The sequence below is a fragment of the Culex pipiens genome, chromosome 1, assembly GCF_016801865.2.
Source record: "Culex pipiens pallens isolate TS chromosome 1, TS_CPP_V2, whole genome shotgun sequence".
Classification (NCBI taxonomy): Eukaryota; Metazoa; Arthropoda; class Insecta; order Diptera; family Culicidae; genus Culex; species Culex pipiens.
The window spans coordinates 28,968,330-28,995,570 of record NC_068937.1 but is presented as its reverse complement, the minus strand read 5'-3'; the positions used below and the strand labels follow the sequence as shown (position 1 = coordinate 28,995,570).

The following is a 27,241-nucleotide window of genomic DNA, read 5'->3' as shown; positions in this document are numbered from 1 at the left end:
AAAAATTGTAAAAATCAAATATTGAAAAACCCAATTTAAAAACACTCAATTTAGGTAAAAAAAAATCAATAAAATATTTATTCTTGGACTAAACCAAAAAGAAACTTAAAATTCAAAACGCAAACGTCTCAACAATTTAATTTTGTTAAGTCAGAAAAATTTAAAATTATTTCCATTATTTTCATTCAATTCTGAGAATTTGAAATTAAACAATTTTGATATTCAAAAATCCATAAATTGAAAATTCTAAAAAAACAATTATTTTTTGAATTTTTCGAATCCCGAAATTTTTTAGGCATTTTTCTTTTGCTTTCAAATATTTCAAATAATCCTAATTATTATTTATTTTATTTAGAATTTAAGACTTACTTAATTTTTAGATTTTTTTTTGGGATTAAAGAATTATAAAAAAAAACTAGAACTCTATAAGTTAAAAACACAATTTTAGAATTTTGGAATTATAGAATTGAGGAATTTATGAAAACAAGAATTTAAGAATGTTTAGCTTTTATGGATTATTATAATTATAGATCCCAAAATTTTTATTTTCATTTTATTTTTAAGAACAACATTTTTTTTAGATTTAAGTTTTAGAATTTAAGAACTTTTAAATTTTAGTCTTTCTGGATTTTTAGAAATTAGGAATCTTGCAATTCAGGTTTTTTTTCAATTACGAAGTCTTAGAATTTTTGTTTTTTATTCAGTTTTAGAATTTAAAAAATGCCGAATTTTAGAATTATTCAACTATGGGTTATTTTTGTATTTTTTGGATATTAAAACATTCAGAATTTAAGAATTTAAAGCATTCTGTATCATATTTTCGTTTTTATGGATTTCCAGAAAAAAGAAAACTCTTAAATTTGAGATTTTTTGAATTTGCAAAACTTCTAAGTTTAAAAACATAATTGTTTTGAATTTTAAGGTACAAGCATTTTAAACTTCAGACTGCTTGAAATTATTAGATTTTTACCATTGCATAAATTGCGAACAAAACGAAAAACATGCAATAAAAACATACAGAATAACAAAAAACAATTTTTAAAAAGCTTGAACCAACATTAAGCATTAAACGAATCTTTCATATTTTTAAAAGAAAACTGCATAAATTTTAAATTTTCTCGAAAATGTGTGCAATTGAAACGTTTATTTCTGTGTGCTTTTAAGGCTGTAAAAAGTGCACAAGTGCAAAACTTTGGGAAAATAAATTGAAGCCGTGATTCAGAACAATTATTACGCATCGTGCAATTGCGGCAACAGCACACGATTGACAGCATTTCTCGTTCGTAATCGCCATCGCCATCATCATCATCATTGTCGTTTGAACAAACACAGATTCACAAAAACAACGACCGAATACAACACACAGGACGCGAACATGTTTTTTTTTGTTTTGTTTTGTAAAGCCATTTTGTTTTTATGTGCAAATCTTATCCACCCTAAAACATGCAACTAATTTTCCTCCGGCTCACAAACTTTCGCTCTTTTCGAGGACGTTCTTCCTATCTCTTCTGTTTTCTTGTCGCTAAAAAACCGAGTTATAAAAATAACCAACTCTATCTGCTCTGACTGCTGACCTCCCCCACCCAGAAAAAAAAACTCAACTCTCTCTCTCTCTCTCTGACTGTTGTTAAATCTATGTTAAAATCCAAACATATCGCAAATGCTGTGCTGATCCAGGAATGGCCTATTGTGGACTGTTGTCTCCCCCTCGTCGTCGTCACTATCGTCACTTTCGTCACCCCCACTTCTTCTTGCTCTTCTTCTGCTATTGCTGCTGCTGCTGCTGCTGCTGTTCCTTCCCCGGTTGCCGCCATCGAGGCGTCACTCGTCCTTGGCCTTTCCGCCGTCACCGCTTCCGGCCGGCGCCGCCACCACATCTTCCGCCTTGGAGGGAGCGTCGTCACTTGTGGCCGTCGCCACCGGAGCAGTCTTCTTTGGCGATGAAGGGGTTGCTGGTGCGGCTGTTTTGCTGGCCGTCGTCGGAGTGGACGACTCGTTCGGGGTGTCCTCGTCCTCGTCCGAGTAGCTGGTCGGTTGCTCACCCGGCTTGAGCAGGCGACCAACTAGGACGTACTTTTCTGAAAAAAGAAAGCGAGGGGGAAATTTAATTAACAAACCAATTAGGAAGAGGAAGAGAAAGCTGATGAAAGAGCCCTTACCCTTGAACTGCATCTCCCACTCCCGCACCGATTCCATCTCCATCGGGGACAGGTCGCTCAGGTCGTCCCACTCGGCCGCGTCGTTGCTGGTCACGCTGAACGTGGCGAGACCGCGGGACGCGTCCCGGCCGCCGAAGGCTGCGTACGGGCCACCTGTGGAGCAGAAGAAGAGAAAAAAAGATTGATTAGTTTTAAGATTCAAAGGGGCCATCCATAAAATACGTGGACACTTCTTGGAAATTTCAGACCCTCTTGTGGACCAGATTAGGCCAACATTAATAATTGCAGTACATCCGAGACTACCCGAAAAATTATAGTGGCCAGCCCTTCCTCGTTGTGTTTACCGCAGAGAGGATTCTGAGAACGGATCACATGTCACAGAATCTAGAGAGGAGGAAGGATGCGAGGACATGCCTTACCAAACGCTTGTTTGTTTTAACACATAAATCTTTAAAAAAAAAGTTTGATTTCTAATGCATATTTTATTTCAAGTTTTGTATCTCAGCCCCTTTCAAATTTCTCTACGAACTCAGGAAGAAAACAACAAAAAAAAGAAAAAAATGGAAATGAATATTTTCATATTTTTTTTAAATGCTGAGCATGAAGCTTGGAATTAGCAATAATTTAAAAGTTGCAAAGTTCTAAAATTTACAGATTTTTAACTTTGAAATTAGTTCAAAAATAAATAAAAATAGCTGAAGTTTTTCTAGAGACTCGAACACCTAAAATCAGCGATTTGTGAGTCATATTTATTAAACCGTGGTGTAGGGGTAAGCGTGGTTGCCTTTCACCCAGTCGGCCTGGGTTTGATCCCAGAAGGTCCCGGTGGCAAATTTTGAGACGAGATTTGTCTGATCACGCCTTCCGTCGGATGGGGAAGTAAATGTTGGTCCCGGTCCAGGTGTAGGAGTCGTCTCCCTGGGTCCTACCTCGGTGGAGTCGCTGGTAGGCAGTTTGACTAACAACCCAAAGGTCGTCAGTCCGAATCCCGGGGTGGATGGAAGCTTAGGTGTAAACAGAGGTTTGCAATTGCCTCAACAAACAAGCCTTCGGACACCTAGTTTCGAGTAGGAATCTCGCAATCGAGAACGCCAAGACAATGCTGTAGAGCGAATAATTTGATAAAAATAAAAATTGAGCTTTATTTTAATTTTTGAATCCTGATTGTTTCATTTTTTTAATTTGAGAATTTTCACATTTTGAGCCTAACATTTCAAAAGGGCAACAGTAACTTTTGTAAACAAGAGTGTTTCCTTTTTACTTAAATGACAGTTTACATAAGGAGTAAGCGTTGTTTACAAAAGTTACTGCTCTAATTTCTGTATTTTTATTTAATAACAGTAATTGTTAAATATTTATTAGTTTTTATGACATTTTGAGCGAATTATCTTATCAGTTGAGTTGAAAATTCATATTTTGAATTCTGAGGTGACTTTGATAGTCACAGTTTCTCTTGTTAAAATTATATTTCAGGTGTTCAAATTTTATGTCTACGTCAAAGTTACTATTTCTTAGGTTGTTAATATAGAGCAATTCCAGCTCAAATCAGGATTTTTTCTGGTACTGTTGTACCCGACCCTCTCCGATTTCAATGAAACTTTGTAGACATGTTATCCTGGGCCTATATAAGCCATTTTTGTGTATATGGAGCCAATAGCACTCGAAAATAAAATTTGAGAAAGGCGTAAGGTATTTAAATATTTTTTTTTTTTTTTGTAATTTAAAAATTACTGTATCTCGAAGCCGTTGCTTCGTATCAAAAAATGGGTCTAAGACAAACTTGTAAGAAATTGGAAGGCCTTTCTGAATAAAATACACTGAAACAAAAATACACGCCACATCTAAGTCTAAAACTTAAATCAAAATTTTTATCCGTTCAAAATTTATGAGGAAATAGCCTAAAATGTTACCAAAAGACTGACGGAAAATGCAGGATGGTATGTCTCTCCTAAAAAAATACAAAAATCTTTTTAATTTATATCGTTTTTAAATTTACGTAAGCAAATTTACTGTCCTGGTTTCTACCACACTGAAAAAAATATTCTATTTTCAGTTATTAGCAATGCAATTAAGCTTATATCTGTAAGCCCTTACCCTTACATCCAAATGAAATGCTGTCAGAGGCAAACTTATGGGAAATTGGACGAGCTTTCCGGTAAAAATATTTACGAGACTGAAAAACCAAGTCTGTCATATAGAAATTGCCAAAAACCACAAAAAAACCGTTTTTTCAACATTTTTATTTTTAAAACCGCTGTATCTTCCCAAGGATTGGACATAGGACAATGGTCAATATGGAGACTTTTATGTAAAATTGTCTGGAGAATCGATCCCCACTACTGGTTTTTAAAAATTTTGACGTTTAGACCACTTTTCAAAAAAACAGTTTTCGTAAATGATTTTTGTATTTTTTCAGGAGAGACATGCCATCCTGCATTTTTCGTCAGTCTTTTGGTAACATTTTAGGCTATTTCCTAAAAAATTTTGAACGAAAAAAAATCATGACATCACCTTTAAATTAAAGTTTTATACTTAAAAATCAAAAAATCTCATTGATGTGGCGTGTATTTTTATTTCAGTGTATTTTTTCAGAAAGGCCGTCCAATTTCTTACAAGTTTGTCTTTGACCACTTTTTGATACGATGCAACGGCTTCGAGATACAGTAATTTTTAAATTGCAAAATACTAAAATATTTAAATACCTTACGCCCTTCTCAAATGTTATTCTCGAGTACTATTGGCTCCATATACACAAAAATGGTCCAGGATGACATGTCTACAAAGCTTTATTGAAATCGGAGAGGGTCGGGTACAAAAGTACCAGAAAAATTCCTGATTTGAGCTGGAATTGCTCTATAGTGTTATATTAAGTTAAATAAGTTTATAAGCTTTTTTAAAAAAATACATATACATTTAATGTAAAATTGTTCAAAGTCCCAATTTCACCTGAAATTCGTTAAAACTAGTTTTGTTTATGGGTAAGGCTACCAACTGTACGGATTTTTTCCTTACCGTACGGATTTTCGACCCTCTCCACGGATTTTAAACAGGCCGGAATTTTTGTACGGAATTTTTCGCATAGTACGGATTTGTACGGAATTTTAACAACTTTTTAAAAAATCCATTGCTTTTTTGATTGGGTCAAAGCTTTTGCTAATTAGATATTTTTATTTAACTGTCAGTTTGGGATTTTCCTCAGTTCAAACTTGATTGTCAATAATTGTTCTTTTCAAATTCCTTACTAAACATATTTATCAAATAAAAGATCAAAAGGCTTTCTAAAGCTTGTGAAAACCTTGTGATGTGCTTGTATTTATAGGACCTTTCCAATAAAAACTCTAGAAAAAACTTGATATTTCGTAAACTTTTAAACGTTTAACAAAAATATGTCTAATTCCCAAATTCCAAAATTATCTAAATAATTCCTTGACATTTTTTGTTATACCATGGTGTCATGTCGGTAAAGTATACGGATTTTTGCTCAGAAAGAGTTGGTAGCCTTATTTATGGGTCATTCCAGGTCAACTGAATACACTTTTGGACTCGACCTTCACCGATTTGGACCAAACTTGGAGGGAACGTTCATCTATCGATAGTTAACAGAAATCCCAAGTTTGTTGCTGATTAGACCATCCCTCTATTTTTGGCACCGCCCTCTTTTTGACGATTTTCTAAAAAACTTTTTTTTCTTCTAATCATAACTTTGCAACTATTTGAGCAAAAGACTTTCTAGAGGTTGCATTTTATAGAAAATTGTCCAAGGAGTTCGATAAAAATAACATTTTAACCCTTACATGCGCACTAATATTATATTTTAACGTTTTAAGTATTAAAAATCAGTTTTGACTAATTCCTTATATTTTTATTTGTTTTAGACCTCAAACCAAAATGAACTATTGGCGAGATACAGCGATTTTACGGAAAAAGTTTGATTTTGCGCTGCACTCTGTCCTATGAATTCAAATCCGAAACAAGTTTCTCACATATAAAAACCAAACTATGCGAGATTCATCCCTTTTTGTTGAAAAGTAGACCATGTACTTCCGAGAGCTGCGCTAAATCAAACTTTTTTCAGTAAAATCGCTGTATCTCGCCAATAGTTCATTTTAGTTTGAGATTTACATTGATTATTATGTAAAATTGTCCGGGGAACACGATGGTGATAAAATAAATGAAATAAAAATATAAGGAACAGGTCAAAATTTTATTTTAATGCCTAAAACGTTAAAATATAATATTTGTGGACATTTAAAGGTTAAAATTGTATTTTTATCGAACTCCTTGGATAATTTTCTATTAAATGCAACCTGTAGAAAGTCTTTTGCTCAAGTATTTGCAAAGTTATGATTAAAAGAAAACAAAGTTTTTTTTAAAAAAAATCGTCAAAAAGAGGGCTGTGCCAAAAATAGAGGGATGATCCAATCAGCACCAAACTTGGGATTTCTGTTAACATCGATAGATGAACGTTCCCTCCAAGTTTGGTCCAAATCGGTGAAGGTCGAGTCCAAAAGTGTACTCAGTTGAGATGGAATGACCCTTACAAAATCATAGATACATGTTGCATTTTAAACTGAATTCGAAGCACGAATCAAAAGTTTTCACATTTTATATCAAATTTGTTCTACTACACAGAAAAAAAAATATGTTAATATTCATCAGATTTTGTGGCGAAAAAAATCTGTAATATTACATCAGGAATTGGTGAATTTTCATCAGTTTCTGATGAATATTCATCAGGTTCACATTTTTACACAATTTTTAATTAATATCACTCAAAAAATGAGTAATATTCAACCAACCAAATTTTCAACATTCCAAAATTCAACTTTTTTTTGCTGTGTAAGAATGCCTATAATTTTGAAGATTTTTTAACACATAATATTTATTATTTAAAAACTTATTTTACCTTCTCTTAATGGAAAATTGTCCAAAGAATCCGAAAATGCATTCCCTTTCTCGATTCGAATTCATGTTAATTGAGAAAATCTAACACTTTGAGAATATTTAAAAAATGTTATTAATCAACATTTTCTTAATTCTCGCTTACTTTTTCAAAAGGTCCTATGTACATAGGAAACCCATGGCGCATTAATGGTTTTGAAAAACTAATCTAGAATTATGGTTAACTAATTATTTAAACTTTTCAAAATTTAATAAAAACTTCATTTTGAGACACTTTGAATACTTCTCTTCATTTTACGAAAAAATCTCAAACCTTTTAAAGACACCCGTTTTCTACAGAAAAAAATATGATGGTAATATTCATCAGGAAATGGTGACAGATTTTGTGTCAATAAAAAATGATTAATTGTATAGAGCGAGTTGTGGCGCTATAACCACGGCAAATAGTGTCCAGGGCATTCGTGGAAATACAATGTCCCATCCCAAAGGGTCCCGGAGTACCAAACCTTCTTAGCATGGTACTCCCAACGAATACAACCAAAATCTGGGAGCGTATGGTGGTGTTTCCCCACGCTTCTTCCTCCCCTGTCGATTCAGAATTGTGTTGTTGTTCGAACACTCTGTGCTCAAACTCAACCCAATTACGAGTCATCTCTGCGATACGGCATTACGCAGTAGGCCTGGCCGCTTTAACGCTTGTGATGTTTCAATGCATTCTAATGCAATGGCGCACTACAAATGTTAATAAATGACAAGAAGAGTGCTAGGTGTCATCTAACCTAAGGCACTCTCCAGGATCCCTTCGAAAGATTGGCTGCGCTAGGGTCTGATTAGATTAGATTAGATTAGATTAGATTAGATAAAAAATGATTAATTGTACCCCAGAAAATGATGAATTTTCATCAGTTCACATTTTTACACATTTTTTATGTAATATTACTGAAAAAAGAGGTAATATTCAACCTACCAAATTTTCAACATTCCAAAATTCAGCTTTTTTTCTGTGTACGCTAACGCAAAATGACAGAGGTTGTCAAATTTCTGTTGTTCTTTTTCGATGATAAATACGTTTTTAGAAGTTTTTAGTACACAGAACAAAAATGTTGAATTTTTGAATGTTGAAAATTTTACAGCTAAAAAAGTAGTAATCCAGCTGCGTGTAAAAGGCCTGGGTGTAAAATAAATATTGCATTATATTCTATTCTATTCTCTGCCAACTCACACGAAAAGCGTGAAACTTTGTCCTAAGAGTGGGACTTTCATGTAAAATATGTCGCTCGATTCGATGTTGTACACAGAAAAAAATGAAGGTAATTTTCATCAGGAAATGGTGACAGATTTTGTGGCAAAAAAGGATAAATTTTACCTTAGAAAATCAGTTTTTGATAAATATTCATCAGGTTCAAATTTTTACACATTTTTTATGTAATATTACTCAAAAAAGAGGTAATATTCAACATACCAATACATAAAAAAATCCGATGGTAAAATCGCATGCAAAAGCATGCACATCACCTTCGTCAAAATAAACACACTGCATGTACAATTTTTGCAAACACAAAAAATAATTGCAACCGACGGGATTCAAACCCAGCACCAACAGTAAGGACTGGCGCCTTAGCCCACTCGGCCATCAGACCGATTAAAAGCTGTAAGAATAAACGCATTTATCAGCTTGACATTTCGGTCAAGTAGGTTTCCCATACTGATGGGCTACATATTTCAGGGTGTAAAATCACATAAAATTGCATAACATACACACTAAAAAATAATTAAAATTTCATTAGACGTAATTGCAAATCTAACTCAAAATATATCCATGTAATTTAAAATAAAGCGTAAAATTATGTGTTTTCAACACAATTGCATACATTTTCAAAATAATAAAACAAAACAGAATGTTACGTCTTACGAATCGTAATATTCAATCATACTTGATGCACATATCTAGAGCGTGTTCTTTGATGTAATTTTACTGCAATTCAGACCGAATTTTAAGTGTATTCAGCTTTATCACTTGAGCGTGCAGTGAAACGTCAGCCATGTTGGAATTAGCAGACGGATGTTTCGTTTGTGCGAAAAGTGTTTATTTTCTCTTGATCTTTGCAGAAAATAGAAGAAATCTACGCCAACCACCAGCAGAACATTGAAAAGCGTTTAGTAAAGGTAAGTTGATTGATTTTCCACTGAAATCCAAAGTAATCGAACTGTTTTGACTGTTCATTGCAGGTGCTCAAGTTTCCAACATGCAGATTATTCTGTTATCCGATCCGGTTCCGGATGTTTACGCTGGTCATAGGTTCCCCTTTCGGATTTTTTTTTTTTTCAAAAATGACAAAACGATGATTTTCTTCATAATCAAACGATGCATTTGAAAAAAATGGTTTAGTAAATTTGATTTCAAACTCGATTATTCGTCTCAAAATCAGATATTTTTTTAAAATATTTGGACAACGCCCAATGACTTCGTAATTTAGCTACCAGGTTTTCTTCCATTCTGAAATGGATCGTTGCAAGCGGCGCGAGAACTATCACCACCAAATACCCTGGGACTGAAATACTGTCAGTTTCAACATATTCCAAGTCTTATACAAACTATACATTCCCATAATTTTGCTGCCGGCTAGCGGGTACTCGATTGGACCACACACATACACAACACATATGTCGACGTCGTCGTGCTATCTTGTCGCTCCCGCCATTTTGACGTTCCGAGAAAAACGCGTTTTAATGTTTGACCTTGAATATTCAAAAACGAGAGCACGCAATGTAAACAATAACAAACACGTTTTGTTTGGCTCACCATTCTGTGCATTGTCCCATAGTTTGGTTGAAGTTGGTTGCTGGAGTCCCAAGTTATAATTACAAATGTTTACGGTAGTCTTGCTTGTACGTGCGACAAACGCATCCTGACTTTCCTGGCCTGAAATCCCTTTGGCCTTTTGTCGCACTTACATCAATTTTCATGGAGTGACAAGATAGCACGACAAGATTGAAACTACTTTCATATGTAAAGTGACAAAAAGGCACGGAGTTGTTTCGGTTTTTGTTGAATATCTCAGGATTGAAATCGAATTTTGGGGATCTGTGAAGGTCAAAAGGTGAGGCATTGTGAGCTGTGCCAATACATACACAGCAAAAAATCTGATGGTAAAATCGCATGCTAAAGCATGCATATCACCTTCGTCAAAATAAACACTTAATATTAAATCGATAAGAAAAAAAGATTTGTTAAGAATCAGGTATCATTTTCGTTTGTTTTTTTTTTTTGTGCCCAAAAAGTACAAGACCTTCCACAACTTCAAGGTCACAAAATGTCTGTAATACAAGCTTATCAACCAAGTGCAAAGTTCTTATCATTTCCATTACAAGACCGCAAGTTGACCGCAAGCAAATTCGACAACCTGATATTTTAAAGAGCTTGATTGTTTTCAACTAAAAAGAACCTACAGGCTGGCAAACTTTTTGCCCATCAAATACCCGTTCTGCGCTACTCAACTTCAGCCATAAGTTGCAAACTGAAACCCGCTCGCAACGACCACACATTTGTGCGGCCGTAAATTTGCAATTTAAACTAACGACAATCCGATTGGCACCCGGGACGTATAGAAAAAAAACCCCGACCTTCACGAATTTGAAATTGTCTGCGATATTGAAGTGAAATTATGCCAGCTTTATTTACAGAGTCACCTTTTTTGTAACGCGCACAGAGTTGTGCAACGCGCCAGCCCAGTTGTTTTATCACACACTTCTTCAATCTGATCAAATTGTTTGAGGTACGCGATAAGCACGGTGACTGACAGTTTTTTTTTTAATATTTTGTTTGATAAGAAGATTTGCTTTTCATCATTGTGAAATTGCTGATCAGTGTGTTGTTGTTGCAACAGTGCTCTAAAGAAACATATTCTATTATGTTTCATGTTATTTAGTAATATTTGTATGAATCTTCAAAATTTTCGATAAATTTGAGCATAACCTTTAGTTTTTCTGGTGAGAAATCCTTTCACGTTGAATTGGGTGATTATGCCACTGTAAATAATAATAACTTTTAAAATGCATTTTTGTCTTTTTGTATGTTGTTTAATTTTTAAAACGTTTCGATTTTTTCTCCTGAATGTTGCGCTATATCAACAAGCATGATGCATCACTGTAAACAAAGGAAAAAAAACAATCAATGTAGGAGCAGCTTATTTTCAGTTTGAAATCATTATGCCTGTGCTCGTGCCGGTAGAGTAATCAGACCCCCCATTTCAATTTCAAACGTGAAACGCTTGACTTGACCTTAGATTGAACTGCACACAAACACACAGAGATACTATAATGAGTGCACCTCCAACAAACCACAGACAAAACAATCGAAAATATTTAAACATGTAAAAAAATCCAACAATCTAGCCCACTGCATAGATGGCTTTAGTTGTGCGTTTTAAGATAACGCTTGTAAATAAACTGTGGTGAATTTCTGGATCATTCAAATTTACCGTTAAAATGTCGGTTGCTAAACATTAAAGAAAAATTATATCTGTTTGTCTATGGACAAACCATTTGTTAGTTTTTAGTTTCAGATTTGCTAAGCTTTTACCGCATGCTAGTGGGTTGCTTTAATTTTAAAATAAATAAATTATTACGACACACACAAAGGCTCTAAGAAATTGCCCTTCTTACCCTAAAACAGAGGCGCGCGGCTTGACGTCAGAGTTTTGCTTCACTTTCAATTAATTCGTCATTTGAAGCCGCCACGTGGAATACGTGTATGCTGCTCGATTGTTCATTACGCCACGGTCTGGCAGCTTTGGCTTTCTTGGGCTTCTTTCTCACTTTTTTACACTTTTTTTTACTTTTCCGTTATCAAATGCTGGCACTCAGGTAACCTCTCCCAAATTTGGGGCCTTCTCTCCCCCCGGAAACCCGTTGCACTCTGCCACGGTCGGATGCGCTTCATTCACACCTTTTTTTGTCTCTGTCTGTCTCTTCTTGCTGTCTAAAAGTGTAACTGGAGTGCAGTTTTTTTTATCGAGTTGCTTCTAAATGATTCCAGACCAGTAAGAGGGCGCCTAAAAAGCCGTTGGCTGCCAGCATTCACTTTGTGTTGGATTTTCAAGTTAAAGTTGATCGGAGCATTAGATTACTCAATTTTAATAAGATTTTTTTTATAGAAATTCCAAACATAATGTTAAAAACAAAAAAAAAATCATCCTTATAATTTTCTAATGTCGATATCTCAGCAACTTATGGTCCGATTTTCAATGTTAAAACATTCGTAAAATTTCCGATCTTTTCGAAAAAAATATTTTGAAATTTTTTAAATCAGGACTAGCATTTTAAATAGGCGTAATATTCAATGTTTGGTCCTTTTAAATGTTAGTCTTGACTTAAAAAATTTCAAAATATTTTTTTCAAAGAGATCGGAAAATTTCACGAATGTTTCATGTTTTAACATTGAAAATCGGACCATTAGTTGCTGAGATATCGACATTAGAAAATGATGAGCTGTTTGTGTGAGACTTCAAAAACTTCAATTTTCCTGTTTCTATTTCTTTAAGCGGCTGTATCTCAGCAACACGAGGTCCAATCTTCAATGTCTCTTAGACAATTTTATAGTAAATTTTCTGAACTTTTCAAAACAAATATTTTTAGAAATTGTCACTCATGGTCACTATTAAAAAAAAAAACTGCAAATATTTCGCTAAAATCAAAATTTCGGTGGCTGTATCTTGAAAACAGAGCCTTTTATCAAAAAATCTGTAAGGAACTTTTCGATTGGAAATTCAATTTTACATTTAAAAAAAAAATTGCATGAAATTTCGATTTTTTTTCCAAAAAATCACTATTTTTTTTGTCCCCTAGAACCTAGAACATATCAAAAAATCTCGAAAATCAAAAAATACGTATTTTGGGAAAAAAAGTTTTTTAAAAGAAAAGTTGATTAGAAATCTTCATTTTTTTTCCCCGTACCTATTTTTTTCTCAATAGTCCTCAACAATTGATCAGAAAATTCACTCAAAAGTTACAGCTGTTTGAATTGTTACGTACCATTTTTGTATTGACAGCAGCCAAAATTGTATGGAGACTTGTATGGGTGAACCAGTGACACAAAATAGCTTCTTTGGTCATAGGGAAGGCCTCCACAAAGTTTGAGCCAAATAAAAAAAATACAAATAACATCCATTTCCGGTTTTGGTAGAGAATTGCTCATATGTCAAAATAGATGTTTTTAGTTTTAAATACGATTTTCGCGTTTTTTTTTAAAGGTAGTTGCAAATATTTTTTAAAGTTTATGTCAAATTGAACAAAATTTGACCGAATATCGGTTGTACGATGAACAATAATGAGCTTTATTACCGAGTTTCAGTATGTTTTACCAAATTCCGTAATTTTCAGTGTACCGAACTATTCAACAGTTGAATGTTCGGTAAACTTCACCGAATTCGGTAAAAAAAACTAAGTGTGCAAACATTACATCTTTAAATTATAGTTTTATGTAGTCTTTTTATTCTCAAATATATTAAATAGTGCAAAAAAAAGCAAAGCAATCCACTTTAACGACCCCCGGGTCTTTTGTGGGCTCTGTTGCAAGTTTCTGCTCATTTCTAGGCGTCCGTAGGTTATGTGTGGTGAGTAACCCAAAACCTCTTTTACGCAAATGGACCGACGTTTTACTTAGGGATCCAGGGATCGGCAGCCGAAGCCGCTAACCACCGCGCCACGAGGCCCTCATAGTGATAAAACCCTAAATTTCAAGTTTTGTGTTCAAAACCAAATTGTTGGGGTTTGGTCCTTCCAAAAAATTAAACCAGTTTTTTTCCTACGGTCATCCCATATATTCGGAACACCCACAAATTCGGAACACTTTTGTGATAATTTGTCAATAGCATGCCAAATGCATCTTTTCTGACGACACTTCTATTTTTAGGACCTTTATTTGGACATTATCTTGCTATTTCTCTAGTAAAAGTACACTCATCCCTCATATTCGGAACAGTTTACAGATCGGCCAATGTTCAATAAATCATATAAAATCGATAATTGAACATAATGATTTGCTTTTACCTTCATGTGAAAGCTTTTCTTGCGATCTTTCGATTGATGTATAGACCGGCTGTACATTTTTACGATTTATATCAAGTTTTCGAAGAAAAACATTGACCATTGAAATCCACAAATTCGGAACACTTTTTTCTTACGATGTAAACAAACTTTTTTTTCTCTCCAGGTGTACATATTTTTTGCAAAATAATGACTTTGCACTCTGAAACCAATAGAACTCATGGTTAGTGATGTTTTATGAATGGTCTGATAACTTTTTTGTGAAAATATCAGTTAAATTCAGGTGTTCCACAATTGTGGGAGACACAATAACATCCCACAATCATGGAACGGGCAATTTGGAGGCAGTATTTTGCTGCTCTGGATAAAATAGTCTTGAAATGCAGTTTTTGTTTGAAAAGTAGTACTTTTACTGGTGAAATAGCAAGAGAATGTCCAAATAAAGGCCTTAAAAATAGCAGGGTTGGCAGAAAGGTTGCATTTTGCATTCTATTGACAAATTACCACAAAAGTGTTCCGAATTTGTGGGTGTTCCGAATATGTGGGATGACTGTAGTTCTTTTTGAACAAAAAACTGCATTTCGAGACTATTTTATTCAGAGCAGCAAAACACTGCCTCCAAATTGCCTGTTCCATAATTGAGGGATGTTATTGTGCCTCCCACAATTGTGGAACACCTGAATTTAACTGATATTTTCACAAAAAAAGTTATCAAACTATGTATAAAACATCACTAAGCTTGAGTTTCATTGGTTTCAGTATGTGAAGTCATTATTTGGTGATAAATATGTACTCCTGGAGAGATCCAAAGTTTGTTTACATTCGTAAGAAAAAAGTATTCCGAATTTGTGGATTTCAAGGGTCAAAGTAATTCTTCAAAAACTTCATATAAAAGTTAAAATGTGCAGATGTTTGATACAGCATTCACAAGATCGCAAGAAAGGCTTTCAAATGAAGGTAAAAGCGAATCATTAAGTTCAATTATCGATTTGCTATGATTTTTTGAACATTGGCCGATCTGGAAACCGTTCCGAATATGTGGGATGACTGTAGTTTTGTTTTTATGAATACTCCTTACACAGTAAAAAATCCGTGTAAAATCGCATGCAAAAGCATGTAATATTGTATGAAAAACGTGTACAAAAAAAAGCATCTACGGAAGAAAAAATAGGATTTGCACACCTCAATAATAGAGCAGTTCTCTACGAAATCGATCTTTTTTGTTGAATTTTAATTTTTGTATTTTTTAATCCGGCTGATACTTTTTTGGTGCCTTCGGTATGCCCAAAGAAGCCATTTTGCATGATTAGTTTGTCCATATAATTTTCCATACAAATTTGGCAGCTGTCCATACAAAAATGATATATGAAAATTCAAAAATCTGTATCTTTTGAAGGATTTTTTTGATCGATTTGGTGTCTTCGGCAAAGTTGTAGGTATGGATAAGGACTACACTGAAAAAAATGATACACGGTAAAAAATTTGGGTGATTTTTAATTTAACTTTTTGTCACTAAAACATGATTTGCAAAAAAATACTATTTTTAATTTTTTTTTATACATGTTTTAGGGGACATAAAATGCCAACTTTTCAGAAATTTCCAGGTTGTGCAAAAAATCTTTGACCGAGTTATACATTTTCGAATCAACACTATTTTTTTCAAAAAATCGAAATATTGGTCGTAAAAAATTTTCAACTTCATTTTTCGATGCAAAATCAAATTTGCAATCAAAAAGTACTTCAGTGAAATTTTCATAAAATGGACCGGTTTCAAGTTATAGCCATATTTAGGATTTTTTTTAAATAGTCGCAGTTTTCCATTTTTTTTAAATTTGTGAACATGTTTGCCCACTTTTGAAAAAAATATTTTTGAGAAGCTGAGAAATTTTTCTATATTTTGCTGTTTTTGAACTTTGTTGATACGACCTATACCTAGTTGCTGAGATATTGCCATGCAAAGGTTAAAAAAGCAGGAAAATTGATGTTTTCTAAGTCCCACCCAAACAACCCACCATTTTCTAACGTCGATATCTCAGCAACTAATGGTTCGATCCGATTTTCAATGTTAAAATATGAAACATTCGTAAAATTTTCCGATCTTTTCGAAAACAATACTTTTAAAATTTTCAAATCAAGAATAACATTTAAAGACCAAACATTCAAAATTACGCCTTTTTGAAATGTTAGTCTTGATTTTTAAAAACTGAAAATATTTTTTTCAAAATTTCACGAATGTTTTATATTTAAACATTGAAAATCAGACAATTAGTTGCTGAGAAATCAACGTTAGAAAATGGTGGGTTGTTTGGGTGAGACTTACACAGAAAAAAAATGATGGTAATATTAATCAGGAAATGGTGACAGATTTTGTGGCAAAATAAATGATAAATTTTACCCCAGAAAATTATGAATTTTCATCAGTTTTTGATGAATATTCATCAGGTTCACATTTTTACACATTTTTTATGTAATATTACTCAAAAAAAAGAGATAAAATTCAACCTACCAAATTTTCAACATTCCAAAATTCAACTTTTTTTTCTGTGTAGAAAACATCAATTTTCCTGCATTTTAAACCTTTGCATGGCAATATCTTAGAAACTAAGGGTCGTATCAACAAAGTTCAAGAAGCAAAATATAGAGAATTTTCTCAGCTTTTCAAAAATATTGCACTAATTTAAAAAAAATGGAAAACTGCGACTGTTTTCAAAAAAGTTACCTAAAAATGGCTCTAACGTGAAAATTTCACTAAAGTACTTTTTGATTGCAAATTTGATTTTACATCGAAAAATGAAGTTGAAAAATTTTTGCGACCAATGTTTCGATTTTTTGAAAAAAATAGTGTTGATTCGAAAATTTATAACTCGGTCAAAATTTTTTTGCAAAACCTGGAAATTTTTGAAAAGTTGGCATTTTATGTCCCCTCAAACATATAAAAAAAAAAAAGTGTTTTTTTGCAAATCATGTTTTAGTGACAAAAAGTTAAATTAAAAACCACAAATTTTTTTTAACGTGTATCATTTTTTTTCAGTGTAGTCCTATCCATACCTACAACTTTGCCGAAGACACCAAATCGATCAAAAAATTCCTTCAAAAGATACAGATTTTTGAATTTTAATATATCATTTTTGTATGGACAGCTGCCAAATTTGTATGGCAAATTATATGGACACAATAATGATGCAAGATGGCTTCTTTGGGCATTCCGAAGGCACCGAAAAAGTATCAGCCGGATTAAAAAATACAAAAAAAAATCGAATGACCGAAATCTCAGAGAATTGCTCAAGATTGCCGAAAACCATCTCAGGATTGAAATCGAATGTTGGGGTTCACGTGTGACAATATAGCACAATCTCGACGAATTGTGGGTGCGTCGTGCAAAAGGATGATGTCAGCTATATCGGGTGGAAGATTTCCGTCCAAGCACACGCGCGATCCTACTGCAATGAACCGTGATTCACATCACATCACAGTTGTCGACAGATTGGTTTCTCCAACCGGCGATCTAAAAATAGTCCAAAATCTCCATGACTTAATGTCTACTGCGTGTGATTGAGCTTCCGAAAAAAATCGGGACGTTTTGTTTATTCTCCAATTTATTCTGACCGCAGGACGTCAATTTAACGATTTGTCTAAATATTTAAATGCCAAATTCGATGCAACCTGAACTTCTCAACCCAACCCAAGTTTGTGTAAACTGTTTATGGTCCTCCTCAACCGGCCCTTTTTTCTGTGGTGGAACGACAGAACAGACAGTCGGATAGACGGATTTGAAAACATACATTGCAGTTGGTGGATGTTGGTGTTCATCAGAGCCGCCCAATTAAAAAGTGGCTTCCTCCGTCGGCTTATGTTACAGTATTTTTTTTATTATTATTTTTCACACTCTTTTTCTTTTTAGTTTGACGTGTGCCCGCTTGTAAAACTTTCTCGAACATATCGGTAGAGCCACTGATGTAATGTTGTGGTTATGTTGTTGCTGGAGGCCAAGTTTATGTATACCTGTGTTGCTATTGCTGTTTGGGTATTGGAATAATTTAAATCGAGATTTTTTTACAATAAGTTGTGACCATGTGGCCTTCTGTATATTTAAAATAAGCACAAACCTGAACATTTTATATGATTTAAAATGGGTGATTATTTTTGAATATTATAGAGAAATAAACAAATTCCGGCAAATCTAAAACAATTCAATGTGCAACCTATTCCATCCACACCAAGATTTGCGCCGCGTGTTCACCATTTGCACTTACTTCTCGCGGTTTATTGTTATTATCTTGCATACCCCTGACTAGGGGAAATATACCTTTTCTAATCAAACACCTATTTGTGCCATTTACTGGCCAAAAAGATCAAATTTAATGCACTTATGATCATAATTTCTATTTTGCGAGACCATTTCTCATCATTTTAATGGCACACACATCCACACGCAGCTTAACTGCTTAACAAAAATCGCCATCAATATCTTTTCACTTGCGCTAACGATTTCAAAGCGCTTAAGATATAAAATTGCTTCCAACTACCGGCAACATGTTCTTTAGCCCATTAGCTAGTCACTCACTTGAAAAATAATCTCGAAACATGTAAAAAACTAGCAAGCGACATAAAAAAAACAAACGCACCAAGTCTTTTGACGTTTGACTTTTGACGACCCATTCCAATCGAAGGCTGAAGAAAACCGAGCGAGAAGCGAAGGCAAATAAAGAACAAAGGGTGGCCACCAACACCACCAGCAGCGCCTGTTGGAGGGAGCCAGTGATGCCAGGAAACCTTCCCTATGAATGCTACTTTTCGTGAGTGTTCGCTTAAAATTTCACCAATTTTGACAGCACTAAGCAGACCCAAAAGAGCGCTGGAAGAAAGAAAGAACTAAGCTGAAAATAGAGCAATGGGCGTGGTCCAATGCACTCGACTGATTAGAATGCATTTGGGAAATTTTGTTTTTAAATGCTTATAAATGGAATAGCATAACTTTTAATAAAAGTGAAAATAAACAGAAATTTTCACAAAAAGTTGCTATACTCGTTGGTGTACTTGGCTTCAGTAAATTTCAAGGAACACTCAAGATTATCCAGCATCATTCAAACACGACCGCTTATTAGGCTTAAAATGGGTATATTTCCCCTACGTACAAATAAGTGACGCATTCTTGGAAAATCCGTTGTCGAAATCGTTGCCACAAGCAAACGCTTTGTAAATAATCACAAAAATTTACTTTATCGTACCTTGCAAGTCTCACATTACAACTGCGTAATTTTATTAAAAATAATTTAAAAATTGATATTCTTGCTTTAATCTTTCGAATGAATCAGCTGTTTTTCAGTTTCAACCACATTCCAGTTTAGCGGTTACGATTACCCTGTTACAACCAGTTTGTTCCGTACAGTAATCGGTCTCTTCGTTTGCGTACAACGTTTGCAGCGAGACGACGCGATCGTAAAGTTTCGCTCTTCATTAGTCAGTCGACCGAAGCCAACCACCTCGGCTGAAACCGGCAAGTTACCTATAGTTACTTTAACTAAAACAGTACTCGAGGAACACACACACCGACACACGCCACGGTTAAGTCAAGCAAGTCGATGTAAATCCACTCACATGCGGAGGAGAGACCGGGTTATGTCATTTCTTGGTTGTTTTGTTACTCATACACGATCCTACACACTCTTGCATGAGCCAGTTTTCGGGGGTAATTTGAGTGTTGTGTTTTGTTTCCTACTGATTCTGGTTGTGAATATTTTAAGCGTAATCAAACGCACCGAATAGGATCACGACGACAATTGTCGAACAATACTAAACAGTAACTAATTCAGGGTCTATTTCAATTTTTAAATTAAAAACAGTCAGAAGTATCTTTTCAAATCCGTCAATTCACAATTTCACGGGCACTTTGAAAGCTCGAAATCCCACAACAAATTTTAAATTCACCTCAGCTATCCACTCTCGTTTGACAGTTGCTTGAAACAGTGCGCGTTTTCACAACTAGATGGCTCTAATGAGATTCGATGATTAACGTCTGTTTTTCTGTGGGTATTGTTTTGCAATTGTTCAAACAACAATACAGTTTTGAATGTGATGGACATGAAAATTGATAATTCGATAAGGAGGACTGATTTTTACCATTTTTAAGCATCTTTTGAAATATGTGTTAAATGTTTAATATTCTTTGTCATACTGGTCATGTCCGTAACATAACCACCTTTTTGACGTTAAATAACGTCTAACTCGGAAGCACCGAGGTGTCATTCTGAAAACCTTAGGTCGCAGGCCAGAAAACAAAATCTTGGTTCTCAAAATACCGTTATTATGAAAAAAAAATGCAATCCGAGATTTTGGGGTCTATCGATTCCTTACACCATAGAGCACCTTTGTGCAAAAAATAAAAACATTCGCTAATGTAGTTTTCGAGATACAGCCCTTTTTAGATGTTACATCTGATTTTCAATCAGAAAACCAAAACAATCTATACAATTTTAGCATTTCAAAGAATATGCAATTCGAGATAATGATGTTTTTTGCTTCATATGACTGTCAAGTATCTCTGGGCCAAGTTTCCGATGGTTTGCTGATGTAGTTCTCCATTTTAAAATGTTATTTCCGACTTTTTCAAAGAAAATCTATAAAATCAATACAATTTCAGCACTTAAAAGAATATGCATTTCGAGATAATGGTGTTTTTTGCTTCATATGACTCTCAAGTATCTCTGGACAAAGTTTCAGAAGGTTTGCTGATGTATTTTTCGAGATACAGCCATTTTAAAATGTTATTTCCGACCTTTTCAAAGAAAATCTATAAAATCAATACAATTTCAGCACTTAGAAGAATATACATTTCGAGATAATGAAGTTTTTTGCTTCATATGACTGTTAAGTATCTCTGAGCAAAGTTTCAGAAAGTTTGCTGACGTAGTTCTCGAGATACAGTCATTTTAAAATGGTGTAAAGAATCGATAGACCCCAAAATCTCGGATTGCATATTTTTTTCATAATAACGGTATTTTGAGCACCGTGAACATGTAAGATTTCAGGTCCAATGAAAAGAGTAGTGTGTCCATCCCGAGAATTCCCAAATCCCAAATATTTTGTTCCGGGAGAAATTGAAATAAAAATCTGATTCTAATTTAGGTTAGAAAATTCAGATTTGGTTTTGGAAATAGATGAACAATTGAATACTTAGTAATCGGTTAGAATCATTTTTTTATGTATCAGCATAAATTTGGAATATTAGCGAAAATTGATGAAATTTTAGTCTAGAGACCCGTAAAATACCTAGAGCATAAAATATTTTCTATTTTATTAAATATGTTTTTTACGGAGACTGGGAATTATTTAATTTATACTTACTTATATTTATGGCTTTTTTTATTGAACATGAAGTTGTAAACTTATCTAAAATATTATTTGTTGTCGTTTTTCGTTTTCAAATTATTTTCAAAAAAATCAGGCTTTTTCAGTCATGTCATATTAATAAATAAATAAATAAATGGATAAATATATTAAATAAGAGACATAACATTGGATTGAAAATTGTGGTTCATTTTAAATCCAAAGCCCAAAAAAAAAACAAATCATTTTTAATTTCTTTTCAGCTATCTAAAACCTGCTGTCCTTATTTAGATTAAAGTGTAATTTATCACCAGTACGTAGTATTGAGTGATTCTATGATTTCAAGCTTGAAAAACAAGACAAATATAATTTAAAAAAAACAAATATAGCAAAAAAAAAGAAAGACTAGCAAAAATATATTGTGCATAAATAGCTAATGTTTTTTTGGAAGAATACAGATTTCGTCATATGTTGGGTCTTTCTTTTAGAAAATAAGAATAAAAATTGAAATTTTGTAATTTTAAAAATTTTCGATCAATTTTTTTCTAAGAAAAAAAATGGTTATCAATGAACAATACAATTTTATGTATTTTATTTTTTTAATTACATATTAACGTTTTTGATTTTCTGAGCTATCTCTCAAAATCAAAATAATGGGTGTTTTATTATTTTTTTAAATATAGGTATTGTGATAAGTTTCTATTTTGATAGCTTATGCTATTTTTTTTTATAAACAGTTTCATAAAAAAATTGCTGATTTAAAAAATCGGGAAAAGTCCGGCCTTGTGAAAATCTGATTGGAATGGCCACCTTTAGGGTAACTTTTATCATCCTAAGGAGGTATTAGACTACGGCAAACAAACAAAAAAACAAACTCTCACATTTTGACAGTTTGTCTGCATTGTTTGTTTGCAGAAACGTCAGTAAATTTCGTCAAAATGTCATTAATTACTTTGGAATTGTGTTATAAAAACGTTCAAACTTGACTTAAGTAGATAATTGTAAAGATAATAAAAATATAGGTATTCCATACAAAAGGTCTAAACGCTGTTGTCCACGCTCCATACAAAAAAATAAATAAAAAGTATGGAACTTGTGCACAATGGGGGGGGGGGGGGGGGAGGGTGAGATTTCCAAAATTGTCCACGTGGTTTATGGATGGTCCGTAACCATAAATAAACAAAAAATATTGAAAAATTTGTATTTATGTACCAAGAATGAAACAACTCCACTTTGTCCCGAAAATTCCCAAAATTCCTTCACACACCCAACTCAACGATCCCTTTCTCCTTTCCAAACAATCAACAAGTACGTACCCATAACCGCCAGCAAGGCGTCTCCGAGGAGGCAACCCAACTTCAATCAGGCAACACTGCCTATGCAACGGTCCAACAAACACGAAATACAGAGGAGGCCCAATCTGTTGCTGCACTCGACGCAAACCAACAACAACGTCCTTGCACCAAAATAAACCCCGAAAAAAAAGAAAGTAAAAAAAACTCACCGGGTCCGTAGAATCGCTTTCCCTTGGTTACATCATACACGGTTCCGTTGACGGCCACGAGCACCCGCCCGTCGGGCTGGTTGCCGTCGAACGCCCGCAGCTCCGCCACCGTAAAGTCCTTCCTGAGGCGCGGCAGTTCCGGTTCCGGCGGCGGTGCTGCGGCCGGTTGCTGCCGGCTGCGGAAGATCTTGTACACCAGGATGGTGATGATGGCCACCAGCACCAGATTCAGCGGGCTGTAGATGATCTCGTTGATGACGCTGGCCAGGAAGCCAACCTCCTCCGGCTCACCGCCGCCGCCGCTGGTTTCCGGGATGATCTTCTCTTCGGCCATGGTGTGTTCCGGATTGGGTTTTTGTTTTCACACAGACGCGCTGACGCAATCACACACACACACACAAGAGTGCACACACAATTTTATCACTGCCCCGCGGGGGGAGGGGAAAGCAACAGAAGTGTTGTAAGAAAAATAACTAGAGACGTAATAGCGAGTTTGCTTCTTCCGGAAGGGTGGGAAGCGGGGAATCACTTGGAGTAGCTGGTCAACACACCATCTGGAACGGTCGCGTAGCTGGATTTCGCACTCGCTAGCTTGGCAAATGACGCTAGTGGAAAGTAACCGGAACCGGAATTGGAAACACGACGGAATGCAACGGAACACGACGGCACAACAGGGAATCGGGGTTTGCTTTTTTTTCTTTGCTCGCGACGGAGGAAAATTTTTTCGTTTGCGACCTTTCGACTCGCGTTGACGTCTTGGGAATGACGAGATGGAAAAGAACTTCGGGAGCGCTGCTTTGGGGTGGCGTGTGTTTGACAGAAGTCACGTTTGGGAGAGAGCATTTTGTTTTCGGAGAGAGAGGCGTTATTTGTGTGCGTTACGGGGGGTTATGGTGTGTGGGAACGACTGTGGGCCAGCCAACATGAAATCATGAATAAAATCATGTTGAAGTTGAGAGGTTCGTGGTCGTGTGCCCAGTAAGAAATACGGGGCCGATCGGGTCTGATCGTAAGAGCGACGATCAGGCCTACAGGGGCCGATGCGGGTCTGATTTTGAGACACGCATCAGACCCGAATCAAGGTATTTTGCACCCGAAACGTCAACCTGTCAAGGTTGTTCGAACATCGCGTGAGGCCTACGTGCGGGGGCGATGTAAGAACGACGTAGTGGTGAAAAATCAGACGCGCATCAACCTGTTTTTTGTGCTCTTATTCTTCTTGTTCTGTCACCTGTCATTCGATTTGTTGTTATTAAAACAGCCGTTTTTGAGTTTCATTTGTTTATTTCTATAAATTTGCCTGTAATAAAGTTAATTAAACTAAAATTTAAGTCTGCACTTCAATTTTCCGATTATTCCTGACATTTTCCATAGATTTAAGCTCGAATTGAATGGTAAGGAAAGAGAGAAAAGCTTCAGGCAAATGGGGACCGATTACTTTTAATCTGGATCGTGCAGCATTTCATCCGCTTGTGAGGGCAGCGTTGTTCCGAGGACACATCCGGATAGCAGCAGGGGGGTAGTTCTAGAATCGTGGTCCGGAAGCGTCCTTTTTATCCGTCATCGCGTCCAAAGAGGTTGCGCTCACGTTAAGTGACTTGCTCTTTCCATCGCAGCTTCTACCGAATTTTCTCAAGGCCGCATCCGCTCATGTTGCTGGATGACTCCCGGCCACTACTGCTGAAACGATCGTCCTCCTCGAAGTCATTGGGACGCTTCCAGTTCCTGCAGCTTCCTGGTCGCGGCCTACTCGCGTTCCATCTCCCTTCGCTGGTCCTCCTTGCGTCGCAGCTTGAGACGGTCCTTGGCCTCGGCGTCCAGTTTCTACAATCTTTGACGCGACGTGGGCCCCTCGCAACAGAATGGTGGCAGTTGTTGACGGACGGCCGATTCACTCTCTTGGCGTTCGCGTTGCTCCTGATCGGGTTCCACTTCACGACTTCAAGCCATGCGCTTGTCCACTTCCTGGTGGTAAAGTTGTTGCTGTTGTTGACCCCGGCATATCCTTCGGCGGGCTCGATTCCGACTCGTCGTCTGAAAACTGTAACTTCTGGTTGTAGTCAAACTTATCCTTGGCCAAGCCCCCTCGTCCTTGGTGATGACCTCGATGTGCAGCAGATCCTCGTCCTGGATGATGGACCGCTGAACGACTATCTCCGGCTCCATGAACGAAGCCGAGATTATTTTGTTTTCGGAAGCCACTTGAACTTCGCTCAGAAATCAGAGTACCTCTTCACACCGACTCCTAGTCATCACCTTCACCCATGATGATGATGTCTTCTTCTTTCTTACTGGCCACTTCGTCATCGGAAAAGTCCCGGCTCGTGTCGATGCTGCTGGTTCTCGTCCGGAGATGACAGCAAAAGCAATTAAGCTCGCAGTTGCTGTTGTTCTAGAAGGAGAGGGGGAAAGATAATGATGATGATTATGATAAATTGTTTAAATTATTTAGAACTTCTCACCAAATACTCAAAGTTATCGTTGAACAAGCTTCTGCCAACCAGCGTCTTCGTGACCACCACCTGCGTCTGTTCAAGATGCACATCTTCGCACCGGATCAGATCGTGGCCAAGTCCCGTTTCTGGTACTTTCTGCGGCACATTTTGGACTATTGTAGACTGTGCCACACTCACGTTGAGCTTGGGAATTAGTCGTAGAGCGCGGTAGACCTTGTGCTTGTTGGTGGGCGAAGTTGTCTTTGGCGTTTCGGAAGAATACGTCATAGCATGACGCCGCGGAGTTAGGTGAACCTCGCCGAAACCACTCAGACGGGTAGCTTCCTCATTTACCGTCTGACAAACTGGCCGCCCAAGGGATTCTGCGCCGCTACGCTCTGCGGATTGGCCACAGCGGAATATGTCTACTCCACTGCCGTTTCTATTCTTTCTGGAGTTGACGACCGTATTATTTCACCTAAAAGAGAGGAGATTAGTTTGGGTTTGAAGATTCCAAGAATTTTGTTTGTACTCGCGATCCTGCAGCACCGGTTCCGCTACTACCCGATGCCGGAATCAGTTGTTTTCATCAGCAGCACCACAGAACACTCGGACCTGTAACCAGTGGCCACTTGGCACAACCGCTATTTTCTGGTTCCGGTTCTGAAAGGGGACGTGACCTAGCTGAAGTCGTTGTCCTCTACGTCAGAATCGGTGTCCAGCTTGGTTTCGCTGCAGCTCTGTAAAGAGAAGAAGAAAGTATGTGAATACATTTTCCGGAATTCATATTTACGGCCGCAGTTAGACTCGCTACCGTAATTTACTTACCCATTTGCTAAAGCCGCTGTCGTTGAACTGCATCAGGGGCCGGAAAACCCGGAATTGAACCGCAAAGTGTCGCGCACGTCCTCCGCAAAGTTGGCCTTCTCGACAAACTTGAAGCTCTTTCGGTCGACGCAGGCGTTCACGAGAATGTACTTTGTTCTTCTTTGGAATCCATCCAACAGGGCACCAGCGAATGCGTTCTGGTTGCTGACCGTGGTCGGCTGATGTCCGCGACCAGCTTCACCTTCTTGGAGATGTTCAGATTGTGCAGTCTATATTGACACTGGGGATGTTCTTGCACAACCGTAAACTTGCGAGCAGTGGACCTTTCGGCTTCGGTTAAGTAGTTTAGGTGCAGCGGAAGTGCACGCCAACCGTGCAACAGCCCACATTCCGATGGTAGTTTCAGTGTTGAGCTTGTGTGTTACCGACCAGCCAGCTGGCAAAACATTATGAAACCGGCCGTCATCGTGAAGCTACAGCATGGGTCGTCCAAGTTCTTGTTCCTTTTTAGACGGAAAACGGAATTACCGGAGGTTCGCCAATGTCAGTGAGGTTAGTTTGGTTTGGGTCTCTTTGCTGGCATCGTCGCTCTGTAATTAAGAAAGTAAAGATAAAGTTTACTGCAAATCAAAATAAAAGAAAAAAAGACAACACAAAATTTACCAAGGCGATAATCTGCGGGTGTTTCTTGTCCTGCCGATTTCACCTACAATCCGGAACAAACCCGGAAAAGCCGGCCACGCGACGAAGCAAACGTAAACGCGGTGCTGTTTTTTCTCGTTTGACAGAACCGCCGAAAAATTCGCAAACGATAACGAGAGAGATAGCATGCTTTGCAAACTTCGATGAAAATAAAAATCATGCCTTCTCTGTCACTCTAACGCGCAGCATACCAGTTCATCGAAATAGCCGAAAAACATCGTGGCCTTACAAAACATCGTGGGTTTACGGACTTTCGATCTGGGTGCCGGCATTAGGACGGATAACTCTTGACGGACGAGCGCGAGATGATCGAATGGTGGAAGCGGTATTTCGATGAA

At 36.5% G+C, this 27,241-nt stretch overlaps 2 protein-coding genes across 2 annotated transcripts; both read right to left on the bottom strand.

The window, feature by feature from the left end:
- Nucleotides 1–1,354: 1,354 nt before the first annotated feature.
- Nucleotides 1,355–23,714, bottom strand: LOC120413710 (membrane-associated progesterone receptor component 1-like). The gene is made up of 3 exons (XM_039574632.2): nt 22,939–23,714; nt 2,160–2,312; nt 1,355–2,078 (listed from the first exon to the last, which is right to left on the bottom strand). The coding sequence occupies exons 1-3, from the start codon at nt 23,270–23,272 to the stop codon at nt 1,822–1,824; spliced, it is 744 nt and encodes a 247-aa protein (XP_039430566.1). The 5' UTR covers nt 23,273–23,714; the 3' UTR covers nt 1,355–1,821.
- A 723-nt stretch (nt 23,715–24,437) lies between these two features.
- On the bottom strand, nt 24,438–27,162 carry LOC120413711 (uncharacterized). The gene is made up of 5 exons (XM_039574633.2): nt 26,865–27,162; nt 26,202–26,791; nt 25,906–26,113; nt 25,401–25,851; nt 24,438–25,330 (listed from the first exon to the last, which is right to left on the bottom strand). Exons 4-5 carry the CDS (start codon nt 25,659–25,661, stop codon nt 25,184–25,186), a joined length of 408 nt encoding a protein of 135 aa, XP_039430567.1. The 5' UTR covers nt 25,662–25,851; nt 25,906–26,113; nt 26,202–26,791; nt 26,865–27,162; the 3' UTR covers nt 24,438–25,183.
- Nucleotides 27,163–27,241: the final 79 nt, after the last annotated feature.